General features: G+C 47.3%; 1 protein-coding gene across 1 annotated transcript in view; it reads right to left on the bottom strand.

The window, feature by feature from the left end:
- The window catches only part of Khdc4 (KH domain containing 4, pre-mRNA splicing factor), a 32,426-nt gene extending 25,753 nt beyond the window's left edge, over positions 1–6,673 (bottom strand). The window contains exons 1-4 of the mRNA XM_059265620.1: positions 6,563–6,673; positions 5,875–6,094; positions 4,330–4,458; positions 3,932–4,011 (exon numbers count right to left, since the gene is read on the bottom strand). Of these exons, the coding sequence (XP_059121603.1) occupies positions 3,932–4,011; positions 4,330–4,458; positions 5,875–6,094; positions 6,563–6,600 (467 nt within the window). The 5' untranslated portion in view covers positions 6,601–6,673. The remainder of the gene's footprint in view (positions 1–3,931; positions 4,012–4,329; positions 4,459–5,874; positions 6,095–6,562) is intronic.
- Positions 6,674–16,230: the final 9,557 nt, after the last annotated feature.

Raw genomic sequence — 16,230 nt, 5'->3', positions numbered from 1 at the left:
TCGCCAGCCAGCCTGGCCTACTGAAGTCCAGGCCAGCAGAAAACCTGCCTTTGAAAATGGCTACTGGAACCAGGCATGGTGGTTTGGTTTTTTTTGAATCCCAGCCCTCAGGAGGCAGAGGCAGATGGATATCTGTGAGTTCAAGGGCAGCCTAGTCTACAGTGAGCTCTAGGATACCCAGAGCTACACAAACAAACCCTATGGGGGGGGGGGGGGGGGGAGTACTTCCAGCTTTTGCAGATGATCTGAGTTTGGTTCTCAGCTCCTGTACATAACATATATGAAAGAAAAACTCTCTCATACATAAAATAAATACATTTCAAAACAAGTAACACAGCTTCAGAGGAACAATAACTGAGGTTGTCCTCACCCCCACACGCACATATGAACTCACAAAAAGGCTGATCCTGAACTGGTCAAAACCTAGTTAAGGGTTGGAGAGATGGCTCAGCAGTTAAGAGCACTAGCTGCCCTTCCAGAGGACCTGGGCTCAATTCCCAGCACCCACACGGCAGCTCACAACTCCAGTTCCACGAGATCTCACACCTTCATACCAATGCACTTAAAAATAGTTAAATAAATTTAAAAAAGAACCTAGAGTAAAATGGGTCATCGATTCTAACTTGCAGCACTTAAAAGGGCCTGCTGCTGTTATTTTCTGCATGCTTGAAGCCCTCACAACTGCATAAACTGGGTACGATCACGTACCTGTGATAGCAGCAGAGGCAGGAGGGTCACAAGTTCATGGTCATCAAAGCCAGTCTGAGCCCAGACCCTTATCAAACCCAACCAAACAAAACGAAACTCCTCAGTTTTAGAAATCTATTCTTGAATTTGTTAATTTGTTTCTTGAGGCAGGGTCTCCATATGTCCCCCAAATAGGTCTCAAACTCACGGCAATCCTTCTGCCTCCACCTCTCAAGTGCCAGACTACAGCTATTCTCATTGCTCAAAGATAATTGATGCTGAATTTCATTATACACACCTCTAATCCCAGGTACTCCTAAAAGCCAGGAGGACTACAAGTTTGACATCAGCCTTGGCAACTCAGCAAAATGTCTTAAAGTAAAAAGTAAGAGACTGAGCCAGGGTGATGGTGCACAACTTTAATCCCAGCACTTGGGAGGCAGAGGCAGGCAGATCTGAGTTCGAGGCCAGCCTGGTCTACAGAGAGAGTTGCAGCACAGCTAGGGTTACAGAAAAATCTTGTCTTGAAAGACAAAAACAAAAAGTCAGAGACTGAGAAGATTGATTATTCCACAGTTAAGAGCAGCTGTTGCTCTTTCAGAAGCCCACACTCAATTCCTAGCACTCCGATCAGACTGTTCACAACTGCCTCTAAGTCTGGTTCCAGAGAATCTGACCCTCCTGGCTGGCCCTGTGGGGACTTGCCCGCACATGGTGCAGACAGACAAGCTCGCACAAACATAAATTAAATTAAAATACAAAATGAAAGTCAGGTGTGGTTGTTTATAACTATAATCTTAGCACTCAAAAGGCTGAGGTAAAAAGATCACATCAGTCTGAGGTTGACCACCATCAAATGGGCTACAAAGAGATCCTGATCTAAAAAAATTCTAAGAAGGCTGGAAAAATGGCCGGCCCAGTGGGTTACGAGTGCTTGTTGTAGAAGCAAGAAAGCCTGAATTCAACTTCCTAGCACTCACAAAAAAAGCTGGAAATTAGTACCTGTACCTATGATTCCAGAGTTGAGAGACGAAGATAGGCAAATCTCAGGAGCTTGCTGGCCAGCCAACCTAGCCATAAACGTTAAGTCTCAGTTTCAGTCAGAGACACTGCTCAAAATATAAAATAAAGATAATCTGGCTCCCCGTGCCTGTACGAGGCTTTGTGCACCCACATACAGAGAAGAGGAAAGAGGAGGAAGCTAGCTAACTAGAAGCTAGTTAGATGACTCAGAGTGAAGAAGAAAAAAGAGTCTGTCATACAAACATGAGGACCTAGATATGAATGCTCTCAAAGCCAGGAACTGGAGGGGTGGGGAGACAGGAAGGTCCTTGGGGACTCACTGGCCAGCCAGTTTAGTCAAAATAGTGCCTTACAGGTTCAGTGAGAGGATGTCTCAGAAAGTGGGAAACCAAAACACCCCATTATCAACTTGTGGTCTCCTTACACGAACAGCAACACAGACGAATGCGCACCAGGCATGGTGACAGGGACCTGCAATCCTAGCAGGTAAGAGGATCGGGAGTTCAAGGTCAGACTCAACTATGTATCAAGATGGAGGACAGGAAGAGTTACAAGAGACCCTGTCTTACAACTGACAGTACAAAGAAATCTTACATATACCGAGTGGTGGTGGCACAGACCTTTAATCCCAGCAGAGTGAGGCAGAGGCAGGTGGATCTCTGTGAGTTCCAGGCCAGCCTGGTCTACACAGAGAAACCCTATCTCAAAAAATCAAAAGATTAAAAAAAAAAAAAAAAAAAAGAAAAGATATCTTACATACCATACCAGCTAATAGAAGGGAAAACATAAAACTATAAAACTGAGGTTAACTAGATACCTGTAACTATCACGGGCTAAAAAATAAAATAAAAGTGAAGGGTCTGCAAATGTAGCTCAGTGTTTAAGCCTGTGTTTAGTTAGTATGTAGACTACTAGGTTCACTCCTCAGTAGGAGAGGGAGATGGAGTAGGCTTTAAAACAAAATACAAGCCCTTTTGTGGGTCCCCCTAGGTATTCCTGACCAGCCAAGAACTCACAACAAAGACCAGGCTTCACACACTTGGAGACAATTTCTACAGGAAAGGCGTGCGCGTGTGTGTGAGTGTGTGTGTGTGTGTGTGTGTGTGAGAGAGAGAGAGAGAGAGAGAGAGAGAGAGAGAGAGAGAGAGAGAGAGAGATTGATTGTGTTCCTGTGTACACGAAACAATGAAAGTCAGAGGTTAACCCAAGTGTTTTTTAGGGTGGTTTTTTTTATTGTGTATGGGTCTTCTGCATCCATGTCTATAAACCACGTGCACACCTGGTGCCCATGAGGGCCCAAAAAGGATACTGGATCTCCTGGAACTGGAGTTATAGATGGTTGTAAGTCACTATGTGGTGCTGGGCATTGACCGCAGGTCTTCTTCAAGAGCAGTAAGTGCTCTTAACCACTGAGTTATCGATCCAGCCCAGAATGGCCACTCTTGGTTTGTTTGTTTGTTTGTTTGTTTGTTTTTCAAACAAAGTCTCTCAATAGGACCTAGAGCTCACCAATTCAGCTATTCTGGCTGCCCAGCAAGCCCAGGGATCCATCCTTCTGCCTCATTCATCCAGAGCTGAGATTACAAATACAGTACTGGGGTGTTCAAATTCCATTCCTCATGCTTTCACTATAAGCACTTTAGAGACTGAGTTATTTCTCTAGCCCAGGAAAAATGTTTAAGCATTAATCATTATAATATTCTTTCATGTTTTTTTTTTCCTCTCCTTAAAAACTGTGAAATGAGCCGGGCAGTGGTGGCGCACGCCTTTAATCCCAGCACTTGGGAGGCAGAGCCAGGTGGATCTCTGTGAGTTCGAGGCCAGCCTGGGCTACCAAATGAGTTCCAGGAAAGGCGCAAAGCTACACAGAGAAACCTTGTCTTGAAAAAACCAAAAAAAAAAAAAAACCAAAAAAAAAAAAAAAAAAAAAACTGTGAAATGAGCCAGACAGTGGTGGCACACACCTTTAATCCCAGCACTCGGGAGGCAGAAGCAGGCGGATCTCTGTGAGTTCGAGGCCAGCCTGGTCTACAGAGTGAGAGTTCCAGGACAAGCACCAAAACTACACAGAGAAACCCTGTCTTGGGAAAAGAAAAATTGTGAAATGAAATCCAACAGCATTCCTCCTCCAGCTACTATCTAAGCACCTTCAACACCGATTCCCTAAGAAAAGAAAACAGGTCGTGGACATCTTGTTTTCCCCAAACCACAGGACACACACCCAGGTCCCACTTTGGCCTTCTCCTCGGTCGTCATGAACCTTCCTCGAGTCGACACAGCAGCCCCACTCAGCCGACTGATCTAAAAGTGGAAACATTCTATTAAAAAGGACAGACAAGTACTAAAACACTACAAGTACACATAATTATAAATTAAAAATAAAACTCTGATGTGGTTTTAAGGCATTTCTCTCGAAGAGAGCAGGACTACTCCTTCCATTTATTTCACCAAATACAAATTGTCCTGTATCTGAAATTCTGACCCGGGGAAGTCACCCACATCTGTTTCATTAGTATCCTCTGCAGTTAAACCCAAACCACCCATGAACACTGTGTTCAGAAGTGTCTGAAGTCCCCGGCCCCCCTCCCCCATTCGCAAGTCTCACACACACACACACACCTCATCCTGAGTCTGTCCTCGGGTCAGCAAGTTCCTACAGGTCAGAGGCACATCGTTGATCTCCACTTCAGCCACCACCAGGTCATCTTTGCTTTTACTGCTACTTAGGCCTTTGCCAGGGGCCTGCAGCTACAGAAGAGAAAAAGCCAATCAAGGGGGTTTTTGTTTTGTTGATATATATATAATATATATGTTTGTTTGTTTTTCAAGATAGAGTTTTTCTGTGTAACAGCACTGGCTATCCTGGAACTTGCTTTGTAGACCAGGCTGGCCTTGAACTCAGAGAGCTACCTGCCAATGTCCTGAGTGCTGGGATTAAAGATGTGTGCCTCAGCCGGGCGGTGGTGGCGCACACCTTTAATCCCAGCACTCGGGAGGCAGAGCCAGGCGGATCTCTGTGAGTTCGAGGCCAGCCTGGGCTACCAAGTGAGTTCCAGGAAAGGCGCAAAGCTACACAGAGAAATCCTGTCTCAAGAAGGAAAAAAAAAAAAAAGAAACTACAGACCAGAAGGTAAATTAAAGGTCAGAGTTATAATGCTTTATATTTTGCACTTTATGGCAAAGCAAAGTTTCACTGTAAATCAGCTGGCCTCGAGATTTGCTTGCCTCTGCCTCCCAAGTGCTGGGATTAAAGACGTGTGCCACTACCACCAGGCTACAGAAATAACATTTTTAAAAATTATTTTAGCTCTTGAGAGATGGCCACTCATGATGGCCAAGCATGAGGACTGAGTTTTAATTCCCAGAATACATGAACCAAGCCAAATGCAGTAGCTTGCATTTGTTATCTCCATGCCCCTACAGCAAGATAGGGACAGAAACAGGAGAGTCCCTGGAGCTCAGATGCCAGCTAGCCTGACACATAAACAGAGACCCTGACTCAAACAAGGTGGGAGTGAGGGCTGACACCAAGGTTATCTCTGACCTCCGATGTTCACTATGGCAATGTGCACCTGCGTGTGATCCTGACAAACACTTGTGCATGCCATATATAACACACATACACGTGAGGGTTAGGAAGATGCTCAGCTCAGAGGGTTTAGGTGGTTACTGCCAAGCCTGAGGGAAGACTGAGATGCCTTACATAGACACCCAAGTGCTAGGATACACCAAGATACACATACACATAAATATTTTTAAACACATTCACATGATTTACCTGAACTTCATGTATCAGGAATTTATTGCTTTAAATCACTACAAAAACTGAGTCATGTTTTATAAGCACAAAAACTAGTTCATAAAAGTAACAAGATCAATTAAAACTGCCTGACCTCAGGGTGTGAGCACGCCTGTCACCACCAGCACTTGAGAGACAGAGGCAGGAAGATTTCTGCAAGCAGGAGACCAGCCTTGTCTACGTATACGGAAACCCTGTCTCAAACAAACAAACAAACAAAAAAAACCAAAAACCCTCGATCTCACAAAAACAACTGAACACGGGATCATGCTCCCACGCGTGATCTTCACTCTATTAGCCCGAACGATTAGGAAACCGAAAAGCCACAAAGCTGCAAACAGGAGAGCGTCTTTCACTTGGAATACCTTCTCGGTGGCATTCTGGGACGGTTTCAGCTTCCCTTTGGCCATGAGCATAGCATTGATCTTGGCGGCCACCGCCGCAGCGGCGTCCAAGGCTCCCGAGGGAGCAGCCGTGGTGGCGCCCCCGGGGCTGCCCCCGCTGCTGGTGACGTCCCCACCTGGGGCGGCTGGCGGAAGGAAGAGCAGCGGGGCTGGAGCCGGTTGGTCCCATTTGCTGCGGCGCCTACAGGTAGGAAAAGGGAAATACTGGGGCCTACAGCCTGCCTTTGTGTGGGGTCTCTTAGTACACATGATTCCATTTTGCCTGTCAGGTTCCGTACTCATCACAGAATGCCCGATCGAAAACTCAAGTCACATCCCCCCCGCCCCACCAAGGTCCCACTTCTTTCGACCGCTTTCCAAACCAATTCTTTCCCCGTCACGTCCAGTCACAGACTCGAGTCGCCCCGGCGTGCTCCTGCGTCCGCCTTCTCCTTGGCTCGCCCTTCGGAAACGCTCCGAGCTCCCTTCTCCCTCGCACTTTGGCCGGCCTTTTTCCAGGCGCCCGAGGCCTGCTCAACATTCTCTCCGGAAGCCGGCCTCGGCGTCCGGCCGCGTCCCGCTGAGGGGCCCGGCCGCCCACACGCAGCCTCCCGGGCCTCCCTCTCCCCGGCCCGTGCTCGCCACCCGGCCCGGCCCGCGAAGCCCTTACCCGCCAGCTGCAGGATGTGTCGCGCTCCCTGCGGACATGGCGGCCGGCTCTAGTCAACCACCCGCCAACTACCCACCACCGCCCTCCCGCCACTTCCGCCCCAACGCGCTGACGCACAGCCCCTTCCGGCCGTGAGGTGGGACGGTTCCGGTGAGGACTCGGGATTCCGATTGGACTCTCAGCGATTTAAAGCGACGGGAGTTTCTGAGACAAGCGCGCCGGCGACTTTTCCGGCTTGCTCCTTTGCCCTTAAGGAAAATGTCTGCCATGTTTGATTTAAAAGCGAGATCGGCGCTGGGGAGAATCCATCTTTATTGTGGGCAAGCTAACCGCTTGGACGACGTTTAAGTCAGAAAAAAAAAGAAACCGATTTTCTCCGAATTCAGTTTGCTCACGTGGAGTCCCAGCCTGTAGCTGAGGAGAAATTTTCCCGCGACTACAGCCCACTTCACGGTTCAGTTACCTTTTATGAAAAAGGAAAGGGTTCTTTCCAAAGGTCGTTTGCATAACTGCCTTTTCTACTTTTCTCTTTTCTTTTTGTTTTTCTTGGGGATATGAAGTTCCAGTCCGCTGCAGGGCCTTCTGTTCTAGTGGTGTTAGTGGCCATGAGCATAGCATTGATCTTGGCAAAACGTAGGCACTTGGACAACTGTAGAGTTATGAAACAAGCAAAAGTTGAAAGAAAAACTGCTCAGCGTGGTGGGGCATTTAAAAAACCGAGACTAGGAACTGAGAGATGGCTCGGCAGAGAAAGGCACCAGCGGACAAACTTGACGATCTACGTTCGATCCCTGGAGCCCACAAGGTGGAAGGCGAGAACAAACTCCTGTGAGCTGTTCTCTGATCGCCACATGCGCGCATAAGTAAATGTAGAAAGGAGAGGTGCTAAACAGAGTGGTTTAAGAGCTGTCACTGCAGAGAGTAATAATCGCAGGTTATGAAATTCCCTTCTGTGAGGGTTGTGTGTTTGTGCTTGGCTGGCTTTTCAACATAGGGAAAAGCTTTGAAGGCTAAGGGGTTTGAGTTAAATCTGGAGAACGGATCCTCGACATTTATGCAAGTATTCTGATAGAGAAGGGGGGAAAACCTGCATGCTACCTTACAGAGATGCTTACATTCTGATATAATCAATAAAGATTCAGGAATAATAGTGAAAGCTAAGTAATAGTTTTTCTTTTTTGGCATATAATAAGTAAAATATCCATTTGTGGCAAGGATAAAGGCGCAATTCTGTGGTGTCACCCATAGTAGCCTGAGTAGCCTGAGGTGCCCCCTTAATGGTTTAGGCCCAGGACGCTAACCCTTAGTACAGTAAGGACAGAGGGACATTGTAGCATGAATCTCTAAAAGGTCTTATTAATGAAAATAAACCTGAGCCAGGTATTGGGGTGCATGCTGGAAGATCAGAGAAGCAGAACAAGCCACAGCCATCTCACCTTGCCAATTCCTCAGCTGATCCTGTTTCCTCAGACTGGAAGCTTCTGAGTCCTCATCCAAATGGATCTCAGCTGAACTGCTTCTTGAAAGCCTAAAAGCTTCTAGTTTCTGGTCTTCACGCCTTATATACCTTTCTGCTTTCTGCCATCACTGCCTGGGATTGAAGGCGTGTGTCACCATGCCTGGCTATATCCAGTGTGGCCTTGAACTCACAGAGATCCATGCCTCCAGAAGGCTAGGATTAAAAGTATGAGTGCCACCATTTTCTAGCCTCTGTATCTAGTGGATGTTCTGTTCTCTTACCCCAGATAAGTTTATTAGGGTGCACAATATTTTGGGGAACACAATACCACCACAGGACATGATCTGTGTAACAGACATTTCTAGCTCAGAAGTAAAAGCTTCTTATGCTCCTGTGTATTTCTTGCCCATGCTTCCTTGTCTGTCTTCTCTGTGGTGAATGATTACACAAAACTCTGAGTTCTAGACCAGCCTGGTCTACATAGTTAGCTCCCAGCCAGTTAGAGCTGCACCCTGTGGCCTTGTCTCAGGAAAACAAACATTTTTAAAAAAAAATTGTGTCCCATAATACCTGAACCTGATTTTTTTTTGTTGTTTTTTGTTTGTTTGTTTTTGTTTTTTTTTAAGCCCAGACTGGCCAAAAAAAAAAAAAAAAAGCCTTGAACTCAGATCCTCTTGTTTCAGTTTCCTGGTCTTCAGTTTCTACCACACTCAGCCCTGCTTTACAGTGGGATTTTTGTTGTTATGTGTGTGTGCATGCCTGAGTGAGTTTTTGTAATATTGCATGCATGCAAGTGCCTTCAGAGGCCAGAAAGCATCAGATCGCCTGGAACGGGAGATACAGGGTGACTTAGGGTTTCTATTGCTGTGAAACACCATGACTATCAGTAACTTGGGAAGGAAAGGATTTACTAGGCTTACACTTCAGCATTGCTGTTCATCACTGAAGGAAGTCAGGACAGGAACTCAAACAGGGCAGGATCCAGGAGGGAAGAGCTGATTGAAGAGACCATAGAGGGGAGCTGCTAGCCTTTTTTTTTTTTTTTTTTTTTTTTTTTTTGGTTTTTTTGAGACAGGGTTTCTCTGTGTAGCTTTGCGCCTTTCCTGGATCTCGCTCTGTAGACCAGGCTGGCCTCGAACTCACAAACATCCACCTGCCTCTGCCTCCCAAGTGCTGGGATTAAGGGCTTGTGTCACCACCGCCCTGTGGGAGCTGCTAGTTTACTAGCTTGCTTCCCTTGGCCTGTTCAGACCACTTTTTTTAAAAAATTATTTATTTTGCCGGGCGGTGGTGGCGCACGCCTTTAATCCCAGCACTCGGGAGGCAGAGCCAGGCGGATCTCTGTGAGTTCGAGGCCAGCCTGGTCTCCAAAGCGAGTTCCAGGAAAGGCGCAAAGCTACACAGAGAAACCCTGTCTCGAAAAACCAAAAAAAAAAAAAAAAAAAAAAAAAAAAATTATTTATTTTTATTTTATTCGCATTGGTGCTTTAGCCTGTATGCCTGTATGTCTGTGTGAGAGTGTCAGATCTTGGAGTTACAGACAGTTGTGACCTGACATGTGGGTGCTGGGAATTGAACCCGTGTCCTCTGGAAGAGCAGTCAGTGCTCTTAACCGCTGAGCCATCTCTCCAGCCCCTAGCTCACCTTCTTATAGAACCCAGGACCACCTGCCCAGGGATGGCACCAATCACCATGGACTGGGCCCTCATCTATTGATCACTAAGTGAGAAAATACCTTGCAGCTGGATCTCATGGAGGCATTTCCTCAACTGAGGCTCCTTCCTCTCTGATGACTCTGGCTTGTGTCAGGTTGACACACAAAACCAGCCAGTACACCGGCTGTCGTGAGTCATTTGATGTGGATGCTGGGAATCGAACCCAGGTCCTCTGTAGGAGCTAGCTCTCCAGTCTCTTGGCTTTGTACTTTTAAGTGTATTGAACATGCCTTCACAATTTTTCTATAAATCTGAAAATTTAAATTCCAAAATGTAGGAAGCAGAAGAGAGAGAGGATGCGAGAGAACACACTTGTCTCTGCACTGGAGCTACCATGCCATGAGCATAGGTAACCGGAGAGAATTTTTTCCAGCCAATCTTGACAATGCAGATAGCGGCTTTGCTGGTTACTTTTTATGTCAACTTGACACAGGCTAGGGTCACTTGGGAAGAAGGAATCTTGAGAATATGTCTCCATAGTATTGGCCTGTAAGCAAATATATAGGAGAATCTTTTTTCTTTTTTTTTTTTAAAGGGTGTTTTCTTGATGAATTATTGATGTGGAAGGGCCCAGCCCACTGTGTGTGTTTCCATCTCTGGGCAGGTGGTAGTAGGTGCTGTAAGCAGGCTGAGGGCTGGAGAAATGCCTCAGAGGTTAAGAGCACTAGCTGTTTTTCCAGAGGTCCTGAGTTCAATTCCCAGCAACGACCTGAAGTGATGTCTGGTGCCCTCTTCTGGTCTGCAGGGATACATGCAGGCAGAACACAGTATACATAATGAATAAATAAATCTGAGAGAGAGAGAGAGTGAGAGAGAGAGAGAGAGAGAGAGAGAGAGAGAGAGAGAGAGAGAGAGAGAAAGCAAGAAGGCTGAATCAGGTGGTGGTGGCACACACTTTTAATCCCAGCACTCAGGAGGCAAAGACAGGAGGGTCTCTGTGAGTCCCAGGCCAGCCTGGTCTACAGAGTGAGTTTCAGGACAGCCAGGGCTACACAGAGAAACCCTGTCTCAAAAAAAAAAAAAAAAAAAAAGTGAGAAGGAAGAAAAGAAAGCAAGGCCAAGTGGTGGTGGTGGCGGTGGTGGCGCATGCCTTTAATCTCAGCCTGGGGGGGGGGGGGGGGGGGGGGCGGGGCAGAGCCAGGCAAATCTTTGTGAGTTCGAGGACAGCCTGGTCTACAAAGTGAGATCTAGGACAGGCTCCAAAGCTACACAGAGAAACCCTGTCTCAAAAAAAAAGAAAGCAGGCTGAGCAAACCATCGTGATGAGAGAACTAACAAGCAGTGTTCTTAGAGCCTCTGCCTCAGCCTCTGCCTTGAGTTCCTGCCCTGACCTCCTTCAGTGACAGACTGTGATGTGCAAGTGTAGGCAAAAGAAACCCTTTCCTTCCCAAGTTACTAATCGTCATGGTGCTTCGTCACAGCAATAGAAACCCGAAGACAGTGGCTGACTAGTTGATGTGAGACTGTGGAACTGGGTTAGGCCAGATTCCTACTCCTACCGTTTATTGTTCCCCAAGGGTCTGGTCTCTGCCTTCAGTGACGAGGGCAGGTGCAGTTCCCTTGTCTTAGTTCTTTGAAGAGGCTAGCTCGGTCCTTCCATATTCAGGTCTGGTCTCTGCCTTCAGTGACGAGGGCAGGTGCAGTTCCCTTGTCTTAGTTCTTTGAAGAGGCTAGCTCGGTCCTTCCATATTCTTGGCCGATCTCTAGGAATGCCACAGCTCCTCGGGCTTGAAAGGACAAAAGGAGAGGCATGACAAGGAGAAGGTGCATATTCGGATGGGCTAGTGGGGAGTCCTTTTCATATAAGGCGGGGACCATAGACCACTGGTACTGGTTCTCCCCGACTGTAACCAAGAGAGTTAATTAGACGTAAATTACTGTGCCATGAGGCGATAGGAAGACAGGGCTGACAGAAGCATTTTTGTGGACTCTGATTTCTCATTCCCCAGCAACTGTAAATGAAGAACCCATTTCTAGAGAAGTTAGAAGAGTGTCTCTGTCTGTCCTGGTGGTACTTCCTTTTTAGCTCTGGGGATTTCCAAGGGCAAGGACTGGTGCTTCTGGCACTCAGAAAGGAGGAAGGATGATGGGAGATGCTGAAGGCCTTTCATAATGCATTGGAGAAGAATATCTTCTTAGCCCAGAGAAATGACTCAGTGTTTAGGAGCGTTGGCTGCTCTTTCAGAGGACCTGGGTTCAATTTCCAGCATCCACATGGAGGCTATAACCACTTGTAATCCCAGTCCCAGGAAATATGACACTCTCTTCTGAGCTCTGTAAGCACCAGACATGCATGTGGTACACAGACATACATGCAGGTAAGATACTCATACACATAAACAAAAAAGTTAAAAAGTTATTTTTAAATTTTTTTTTTTGTTTTGAGGCAGGATTTCACTAGGCAGTCCTGGCAGGCCCAGAATTCACTATGTAGACCATTTTGGCCTCAAACTCACAGATTGGCCTGCCTTTGCCTCGAGTGCTGAAATTAAAGGCGTGCACCATCATGCCCAGCTATTACTTTATCCAAAAGATTCATTTATCTTGCCGGGTGGTGGTGGCTCAGGCCTTTAATTCCAGCACTTGGGAGGCAGAGGCAGGCAGATCTCTGTGAGTTCGAGGCAACCTGGTCTATAGAGAGAGTGCCATAACAGCCAAGGCTACACAGACAAATCCTATCTTGAAAAGTAAACAAACAAAAACATATTCATTTATCTTGTGTGTATGGATATTTTGTATGCATGTATGGATTCAACTTCCAGGAGCTGCTTCTATATTTCCAGCTTCTTGAAGAAGGGACTTCTTTTTCTTTTTAAAAATTATGTGCTGGAGCCAGGAGATGGTGGCTCACGCCTTTAATCCCAGCCCTTGGGAGGCAGAGGCAGGCAGATCTCTGTGAGTTTAAGGCCAGTCTGGTCTACAAAGAGAGTTCCAGAACAGCCAGGGACACCTGCTCTGCCTCCCAAGAGCTGGGATTAAAGGCATGCTCCAACACAACCCGACTCAACTAAAAATTTTTTGTGGGAGGGGGGGTGCTGGAGGAATGCCTCAGCAATTAATGGTTGCTCTTGCAGAACACCCAGGTTCGATTATTAGCACCCACATGATAGTTTACAACCATCCATAACTCCAATTACAGGGGACCCAATGCCCTCTTCTGAGCTCCATGGGCACCAACCACAAACATTGTGCACATACATATATACATACATACAGGCAAAACACATCAAATAAAGCGAATAAAAAATTTGTGTATGTGTGTATGTGCATGTATATCACATGAGTGTGGGTGCCTGTCGAAGCCAGAAGACAGTGTCGGACCCCCCACAGATGAAGTTGCAGGCAGTCGTGAACCCTTTTCTGTGGGTGCGAGGAATTGGACTCAGGTTTATGAAAGGGCAGCAAGCACTCTGTGTTTTCTTTTTTGGTTTTTTGAGACACAGTTTCTTTGTGTAACAGCCCTGGCTGTCCTAGAACTCACTCTGTAGACCAGGCTGGCCTCAGACTCACAGAGATCGGCCTGCCTCTGCCTCTTGCGTGCTGGGATTGAAGGTGTGTGTGCACTACCATGCCCGGCTAGCAAGTACCCTTAGCTGTTGAGCTATCTCTACAGCCACACCCCATTCATTAATCTCTCTAGTCAAGAGAGAATAAATTCAGTGTATCAAAGTTATGTTTAAGCCTTTGTGTGTGTGTGTGTGATGAGTGTGTGCACTTGCATTTGTGTAGCGTTCAAAGGAGAATGTCGGGAGTTGGTCTTCGTTCTCCACCTTGAGACAGTCTTTTTGTTGTTCACCATAGCTGACCCATGTGTTTCCCAGGACCACCTCTGTAGTGGTTTGAATGAGAATGTCTATAGGCTCAGCTATTTAAACACTGGCTCCCCAGTGACACTGTTTGGGGAGGTTGTGGAACCTTTGGGAGGCGGAGCCTTGCCACACAAATGTCACTGGGGGACAGGCTTAGCGTGTCTCTGGTCTTACCTCCCTAGCTGTTCTCTGTTTCCCGTGCCTGTCCCCATGCCTGCTGCCATGCTTCCCCACCATGACAGATCTAACCCTCTGGAACCATAAACCAAAAGAAACTCCCCAAGAAGTTGCCTTGGCCGTGACAGTTCATCACAGCTACAGAAAGGTGACTGATGTGGCCTCCCGTCTTGCCCGGGTAGCACTGGGATTACAGGTGCCCTCTAATGAGCCTGACTCTGCACCGGCTCCAGGGATTTGAAGAGGTACTCATGCTTGCATGGAATCTCCTCAGTAAATCGCTCCCCAGCCTCAGCGCCATGGTTTTGGTTTCTGTTCTGTGTGCAAGTGATGGGATTGGAGGACTCCAGCAAGCAAGGGAGCATTCTGTTGCCGAGCCGCTGCCAGCAGCCAGGTTACCTGAACTGCTAGACTGGCGATGTAATTCCGGTCAAAAAACATGGCCTCAGGAGATGAGTAATCGGCCGGAGACAGACGTAGTCTATGATGTCATCAGGTAGCCCTTGGGCTCACCTGGCTTGGGGCTGAGCACTACCTTTCTGCCAACCTTGTCCCACTTTCCTTACTCAAACCTCAAACATCCTGGTTCCCAGACAGCATCTCTCACACCTCTGGGCTTCTCATAACGGGTTCAAGCCTCCCTCAAAGGCCCCTCTGCTCCCCCAGCACTCCAGGAGAACTGAGTATCAGATACTATCTGAGCCAGCAGAAAGGTGCTGAATTGTTCTCAGAATCCTTGAAAAAAATCTCTTAAGACCTCCCCATTCCATGCTCTCTCTCCATCCTGCAGTGCATAGAGATGTAGGCAGGGGAAGGAGGAGACCTAGTGAGGCGTTTTCCCAGTGAGGACTGAGCTCATGAGGAGACAGGAAGAGGTGTGGTTAAAGCTGATCTCAGGGTTCAGAACTCCACGATGGGGCTTGGGGCATGGAGGAATGTGGTTTTGACTGAGCTCTGACTCCTAAAAGATGAAGTAGCAGTGGGGGTGTTACAGGCTGGCAGGACTGCTTAATGATACAGAGCAGGAGAGTTGAAGGCATGCCCGGATCCATCCACCTACGGCCTCACAGTTCCCCTGTGCCCAGAAAGGGTACACAGGAAGCTGTGACTTCCTCCTTTTCCTTTCCCTCCCCTTCTTAGCATCAAGGTCACATGGCAGTGTTCCCTGTTCATTGTCCTACTCCCTTTCACGGCACACACGCCAAAGGTCCCTTTTGATAGTCACCATGCCAGGACACTCAAGGTTAGCTCCTCACACCAGAACAATGGAGTATTTTCATCGAATTTAACTTCTGTAAGATGTTTTTATTTTATATGTTGAGTATTTGTCTGCATGTATGTATGTGTGTGCCCCACATGCAAGCCTGGTGCCCATGGAGTCCAAAAGAGGGGTCACAGTCTCTGGAACTGGAGTTGTGAGCTGCTGCTATATGGGTGCAGGGAACTCAACTCAGGTCATCTTCAAGAGCAAAAATACTTCTAACTACTGAGGCATCTCTAGCCCCAATTTACAAAAAATATTTAAGTAGTATTTATTTGCATACATGGGCATGGATGTGCAACGTGTTACTGAATGCATACAAATGTCGGAGGAGAGCTTTCAGGGGTCTGTTCTCTCCCTCCACCATGTGGGTCCTGGGGACCCAGTTCAAGCTGTCAGACTGGGCAAGCAGGCTCCTTTATCAAGTCCAAAACCTGTTTGGGTTTTTTTGTAGTTTGGAGACAGGGTCTCACCATGTGACCCTGGCTGGCCTGGAACTTGTTATGTAGAGTCAGCATACTGTCAAACCTGGTCTTTAAATCATTTCCTCTTATGTTTTTAATTTAGTAGTGTTGGGGGCTGCATACCACTGTGCATGTATAAAGGTCACAAGAGAAGTCTGTGGTGTCTGTTCTTCCACCTTCACGTAGGGTCCAGGGACTAAATGCAGCTCAGCAGCCTTGTGCAACATCTCCGTGGCCCTACTTAGTTTTCTGAGATCATGTCTTGTTATATTGTGAAGGTTGGCCTTCAAGTCTTGGGTTCAGGTGATACAGTCGCCTTGCAGATAGCAGTGACCATGGGCACTTTGCCACCCCGCTGAATTTTTTTTTTGTATATGTTTAACATTTGGGGGAGAGGTGTGCACGCGGCGCGCGCACGCGCACAGACACACACACACACACACACACACACACACACACACACACACACACGCTACAGCATGAGTGTGGAGGTCAAAGGGCAGTCTGTGTCAGTTTCTCTGTGTGGATCCTGGAGATTGAAGTCATCAGGCTTAGCAGCACGCCCTTTACCCATGGAGCTCACCGACACTTTAAGAAACACACTCGGGAGAGTTAACACAACTCACTCAAAGGCACAGTTGCTGTGGGGCATGAGACACGTTTGTTCCTCTCCCTGACTTCCATTCTGCCTCTCAATGCCCATATTCCTCCCCTAGCCTGTTCCGAACCCTCTCCTTTCAGCAGAGGGCTCTCTGCACCCTGCTCAGAGTACAGGGACTTCTG

This window comes from Peromyscus eremicus, chromosome 6 (genome assembly GCF_949786415.1).
Source record: "Peromyscus eremicus chromosome 6, PerEre_H2_v1, whole genome shotgun sequence".
NCBI lineage: Eukaryota > Metazoa > Chordata > Mammalia > Rodentia > Cricetidae > Peromyscus > Peromyscus eremicus.
The sequence above is the reverse complement of the archived record's forward strand: the minus strand, read 5'-3'. Positions and strand labels throughout refer to the sequence as shown.